The sequence below is a fragment of the Leucopleurus acutus genome (assembly GCF_964270905.1).
Source record: "Leucopleurus acutus genome assembly, contig: HAP1_SCAFFOLD_508, whole genome shotgun sequence".
NCBI lineage: Eukaryota > Metazoa > Chordata > Mammalia > Artiodactyla > Delphinidae > Leucopleurus > Leucopleurus acutus.
Window position 1 is genome coordinate 17,202 of NW_028138869.1, and position 6,642 is coordinate 23,843.

General features: G+C 42.8%; 1 protein-coding gene across 1 annotated transcript; it reads left to right on the plus strand.

Moving 5' to 3' along the window:
* Positions 1-3,067: 3,067 nt before the first annotated feature.
* LOC309978966 (UDP-N-acetylglucosamine--peptide N-acetylglucosaminyltransferase 110 kDa subunit-like) lies at positions 3,068-6,208 on the plus strand (the record flags this gene model as incomplete). The annotated part of the gene is made up of 1 exon (XM_082865793.1): positions 3,068-6,208. One exon carries the CDS (start codon positions 3,068-3,070, stop codon positions 6,206-6,208), a length of 3,141 nt encoding a protein of 1,046 aa, XP_082721919.1.
* Between the last annotated feature and the right edge of the window lie 434 nt (positions 6,209-6,642).

A 6,642-nucleotide genomic window follows, 5' to 3' on the forward strand; every position in this document is an offset into this window, starting at 1 on the left:
ATAAAGCAGAAACTAACACACCATTGTAAAGCAATTATACTCCAATAAAGATGTTACCAAAAAAAACTGGTATAAGGAGATGGGGAGACTGGGAGTCTTATTTTCCCACCAATTAACTTTGCCTCTGACCATGACCTTCCCTTTGAGTCTCCTAGACCTTGGGGATGATCGCAGCCCCTTGGGTTGGGTGACGGCAACCCATCTTCACTAGAACCTCTATAGGTAACTTTGATTTTTCCCACTCCGTCTATCCATCCCATGTATGCAGTCAGACATTTGATCTTGGACTTTTCCTGACAAAATATGCTTGAATATAACCATTTCTTTTCACTCCCACTGCTACTGCTATTGTCACTGCCTTAACTAGGGCTTTATCTTTAAGTTCTTTATATAAATATATAAATATCTATATATAAATATAATATACAAATAAAATACAATATTAATTCTGATGATTTTAAAGTCTTTTCTTGATAAAGACTTTTCCTGATAAAGATACACAATATCTTATATAAATATTTTTGTATTATCTGCTCTTTTCTTAGAATTTTAGCCATATGATTCTATCTCTTGGTTTGTCTAGAACTTTTTGATTGAATGCTGGCTATTTTATTTGGCTTTTTTTGTTTTTCTCAGTGGAAACGTTGTTTTGCTTCAAAATATTTTATTCTACCTGGAAGTAGCAAATCTTCAAATTACAATTTTTTAAATGCTTTCAAATATCAATACTATAGGTGTCACAAAATCTAGAAAAATGACATTTAAAAATGAACTACTGCCAGATGTGTCTCTATAAAGCTTTTCCCCCACTCTTTTAGCTATATATTCTTTAACTGCCTCCTCATATGACAGTTTATGTATTTTCGAAATGAAATTTTAAGAAATAAACTTTGTAGTTTTTAGACATAGATTTCTTGTAACATGGTTGATTAGAATTTGCTTCTAGTTATTAATAGTTTAGAAAAGTTTATTTCAGCTTCACAATTTATTATTGATAATGTCACATTAATTTTCATTGTTAACTTTGAGAAAACCTCTATGGATTACTTCCTCATAAGTATTTACCATTATAAATGCATTACTGATTTCAGTACTGCTATAGGTTTGTGCATTACAGGGATTCTGATAAAATACTCATTCACACCATTCCATTACACACATTGTTGATGGAGTATATTCATTCATTCATTCATTCATTCATTCATTCATTCATTTATTTTTGGCTGTGTTGGGTCTTTGTTGCTGTGCGCAGGCTTTCTCTACTTGCAGGGACTGGGGGCTACTCTTCGTTGCGGTGCACAGGCTTCTCATTGCGGTGGCTTCTCTTGTTGCAGAGCATGGGCGCTAGGCACAGAGGCTTCAGTAGTTGTGGCTTGCAGGCTCAATAGTCGTGGCTCACGGGCTCTAGAGCGCAGGTTCCGTAGTTGTGGCACACCGGCTTAGTTGCTCCATGGCATGTGGGATCTTCCCGGACCAGGGCTCGAACCCTTGTCCCCTGCATTGGCAGTGGCTTCTTAACCACTGTGCCAGCAGGGAAGCCCCTGGAGTATATTCTTGACAGAAGAAAATTTCCGTTTTGACTAAGCATTGATGAGAACTGAATCTTTGACTTATCTTTCACATGCCTGATGATTGAAATAATTTTCCACAGAATAGCTTCTGGTTTTGTACTTTTCAGTTCTTTTTTTCTTCTTCAAACGCACATGCTTTGAGAGCTGTGAAGTGCAAGACATGGCTATATTGTAAGGTGGTTTCTGTCCTTATGCTTCTGTGTCTTGTGCTAGGTTAAGTCAGTAGAGTAGTCAGTATGAGTACTGGAAGTTATTCCTGTAATGCGATAGTATATAGTCAATTACATATGGCGGTGTCTGAAAATCACATAATAGCCTCACTTAAAACATCTCCTTAGGGCTTCCCTGGTGGCGCAGTGGTTGAGAGTCCACCTGCCGACGCAGGGGACACGGGTTCGTGTCCCGGTCCGGGAAGATCCCACATGCCGCGGAGCAGCTAGGCCCGTGAGCCATGGCCGCTGAGCCTGTGCGTCCAGAGCCTGTGCTCCACAACGGGAGAGGCCACAACAGTGAGAGGCCCGCGTACCACAGAAAAAAGAAAATCTCCTTAGCCAGATTTCAAAAAAGCCTGTGGCCATTCCAATATGATCCAACATAACGGAATATGATAGAAGGAAAATTGGCAAAGAAAGAGACGCTGGTCTTACCTGATGGAAGTTAAAATATCTCACTTTTGACAATTTTGCAAAAACTTATAATTCCATGAACTAATTTCTAGGGTTCTTCATAGGACCTAAAAAGGAACCCATAGAGTTGTGGAACAACAATAGAAGCTGCTGTGATGAGAAGCCCAGGCACCGCAACAAAGAGTAGCCCCCGCTCGCCGCAACTAGAGAAAGTCTGCACGCAGCATTGAAGACCCAACGCAGCCAAAATAAAAATAAATAAATAAAGATAAATAAATTTATTTTTAAAAATGTAATACTCAGGTTTGAGGCATGAGAAATATGATGAGGAGAAATTAGCTAATCCTTTCAGAACTTTTAAAATATCAAACTCGGTCTCTAAGATTTTAGCATTATATACAACATCGGTTACTTATTAGTGGTTTGGGAAGGCCAATTTAAAATTTTCTGATCTTACTGTATTGAAATTCACGGCCCTAATGTTTTCCACATTGACTATATGAATGATGAAGTAAAGTCAATCATGTATTTCCTTTCCAACTGGGCAGAAATCAAAATTTTGAAAAGTGTTTGGACTACTGACTTTTGATTTCTTCTAAGGCAAGTGTATAGGTAATTTTTATTCCCTGATTAGGAGGAAAATGGTGGAAGAGGGCAGGGTTAAGAATTAAGATTTCAAGAGCGTGAGAGTTAGACGACCAACCAGAGTTCCTAAGGTTCGGTGCCTGTAACCGTCGCCGCCGCTTAAGCCTGTCAAAGCAGTGGTACGGCTGCTGCCCTCGTACTTGCTACCTCTAGAAATATTCTTGCCAGTAGTGGCGGCAGCGGGACTCAATTACCCCCTTTTCTCACTCTCTCCAGAAGCTCCAGATGGCGTCTTCTGTGGGCAACGTGGCCGACAGCACAGAACCAACGAAACGTATGCTTTCCTTCCAAGGGTTAGCTGAGTTGGCACATCAAGAGTATCAGGCAGGAGATTTTGAGGCAGCTGAGAGACACTGCATGCAGCTGTGGAGACAAGAGCCAGACAATACTGGAGTACTTTTATTACTTTCATCTCTACACTTCCAGTGTCGAAGGCTGGACAGATCTGCCCACTTTAGTACTCTGGCAATTAAACAGAACCCTCTTCTGGCAGAAGCCTATTCGAATTTGGGGAATGTGTACAAGGAAAGAGGGCAGTTGCAGGAAGCAATTGAGCATTACCGGCATGCATTGCATCTCAAACCAGATTTCATCGATGGTTATATTAACCTGGCAGCCGCTTTGGTAGCAGCAGGCGACATGGAAGGGGCAGTACAAGCTTACGTCTCTGCTCTTCAGTGCAATCCTGATTTGTACTGTGTTCGCAGTGACCTGGGGAACCTGCTCAAAGCCCTGGGTCGCTTGGAAGGAGCCAAGGCATGTTATTTGAAAGCAATGGAGACGCAACCGAACTTTGCAGTAGCTTGGAGTAATCTTGGCTGTGTTTTCAATGCACAAGGGGAGATTTGGCTTGCAATTCATCACTTTGAAAAGGCTGTCACCCTTGACCCCAATTTTCTGGATGCTTATATCAATTTAGGAAATGTCTTGAAAGAGGCACGGATTTTTGACAGAGCTGTGGCAGCTTACCTTTGTGCCCTAAGCTTGAGCCCAAATCATGCAGTGGTACATGCCAACCTGGCTTGTGTATACTATGAGCAAGGCCTGATAGATCTGGCAATAGACACCTGCAGGCGAGCTATTGAATTGCAACCACATTTCCCTGATGCTTACTGCAACCTAGCCAACGCTCTGGAAGAGAAGGGCAGTGTTGCCGAAGCAGAAGAGTGTTATAATACAGCTCTGCGGCTGTGTCCCACCCATGCAGACTCTCTGAATAACCTAGCCAATATCAAAGGAGACCAGGGAAACATTGAAGAGGCAGTTCGCTTGTATTGTAAAGCATTAGAAGTCTTCCCAGAGTTTGCTGTTGCCCATTCAAATTTAGCAAGTGTATTGCAGCAGCAGGGAAAACTGCAGGAAGCTCTGATGCATTATAAGGAGGCTGTTCGAATCAGTCCTACCTTTGCTGATGCCTATTGTAACATGGGAAACACTCTAAAGGAGATGCAGGATGTTCAGGGAGCCTTGCAGTGTTATACTCGTGCCATTCAGATTAACCCTGCACTTGCGGATGCCCACAGCAATCTGGCTTCCATCCACAAGTATTCAGGGAATATTCCAGAAGCAATTGCTTCTTATCGCACTGCTCTGAAGCTTGAACCTGATTTTCCTGACGCTTATTGTGATTTGGCTCATTGCCTGCAGATTGTCTGTGATTGGACAGACTATGATGAGCGAATGAAGAAGTTGGTCAGCATTGTGGCTGACCAGCTGGAGAAGAATAGGTTGCCTTCTGTGCAGCCTCATCATAGTATGCTCTATCCTCTTTCTCATGGCTTCAGGAAGGCTATTGCTGAAAGCCATGGGAACCTCTGCTTGGATGAGATCAGTGTCCTTCATAAACCACCGTACGAACATCCAAAAGACTTGAAGCTCAGTGATGGTCGACTGCGTGTAGGATACGTGAGTTCTGACTTTGGGAATCATCCTACTTCTCATCTTATGCAGTCTATTCCAGGCATGCACAATCCTGATAAATTTGAGGTATTCTGTTATGCCCTGAGCCCAGATGATGGCACAAACTTCCGAGCGAAGGTGATGGCAGAAGCCCATCATTTCATTGATCTTTCTCAGATTCCATGCAATGGGAAAGCAGCTGATCGCATCCATCAAGATGGTATACACATCCTTGTAAATATGAATGGTTATACCAGGGGTGCTCGAAATGAACTCTTTGCTCTCAGGCCAGCTCCTATTCAGGCAATGTGGCTGGGCTACCCTGGGACCAGTGGCGTGCTTTTCATGGATTATATCATCACTGATCAGGAAACTTCACCTGCTGAAGTTGCTGAGCAGTATTCTGAGAAACTGGCTTATATGCCCCGTACTTTCTTTATTGGTGATCATGCTAATATGTTCCCTCACCTGAAGAAGAAGGCAGTCATCGATTTTAAGTCCAATGGGCACATTTATGACAATCGGATTGTGCTGAATGGCATCGACCTCAAAGCATTTCTTGATAGTCTCCCAGATGTGCAGATTGTCAAGATGAAATGTCCTGATGGAGGAGACAACGCAGACAGCAGTAATATGGCTCTTAATATGCCTGTCATTCCTATGAATACTATTGCAGAGGCAGTTATTGAAATGATTAACAGAGGACAAATTCAGATAACAATTAATGGATTCAGTCTTAGCAATGGACTGGCAACTACCCAGATCAACATTAAGGCTGCCACTGGAGAGGAGGTTCCCCGTACCATTATTGTAACCACCCGTTCTCAGTACGGGTTACCGGAAGATGCCATTGTGTACTGTAACTTCAATCAGTTATATAAAATTGACCCATCTACTTTGCAGATGTGGGCAAATATTCTGAAGCGTGTTCCCAATAGTGTACTGTGGCTGTTGCGTTTTCCAGCAGTAGGAGAACCTAATATTCAACAGTATGCACAAAATATGGGCCTTCCCCAGAAGCGTATCATTTTTTCACCTGTTGCTCCTAAAGAGGAACATGTTCGGAGAGGCCAGCTGGCTGATGTCTGCTTGGACACTCCACTCTGTAATGGACACACCACAGGGATGGATGTCCTTTGGTCAGGGACACCCGTGGTGACTATGCCAGGAGAGACTCTTGCTTCCCGAGTTGCAGCTTCCCAGCTCACTTGTTTAGGCTGTCTTGAGCTTATTGCTCAAAATAGACAAGAATATGAAGACATAGCTGTGAAACTGGGAACTGATCTAGAATACCTGAAGAAAATTCGTGGCAAAGTCTGGAAGCAGAGAACATCTAGCCCTCTGTTCAACACCAAACAATACACAATGGACCTAGAGCGGCTCTATCTACAGATGTGGGAGCATTACGCAGCTGGCAACAAACCTGATCACATGATTACGCCTGTTGAAGTCACTGAGTCGGCCTAAATAATGACTGTGTGCACAGGAGAATTACCCTGTACCTGAGCCTCAACCTTCTGGGGGAAAGGGAACTACTTTTTTCTTATCTGTACAATACCATGCTGCAGATGGGTGACAGTCAATGATAAGAAATAGCACAGCCAGACTTGCTTCCTGCATGATCATGATCACGATAGGGAGAGACACAAGAGATGGGAAACTGCTGTTCCACAAGGAGTCTCCATAGAATTTTGCAGCAGCCAGGTGTCTGGAAGGTCTGGAAGGTAAGTCTGGAAGGTCTGATCTCCCTTGGTCTTCCATGGGATGGATGGTTAGTGTGGAAGGGAGATAGAGATTGCCCAGCCGTTTTGTGATTATCATGGATTGATCGAGTCTTCTGAATTAATATTTTTCTTTATATTTTGGGTATTGGAGCTTTTAAAAATGTTTGGTTTCGGGTA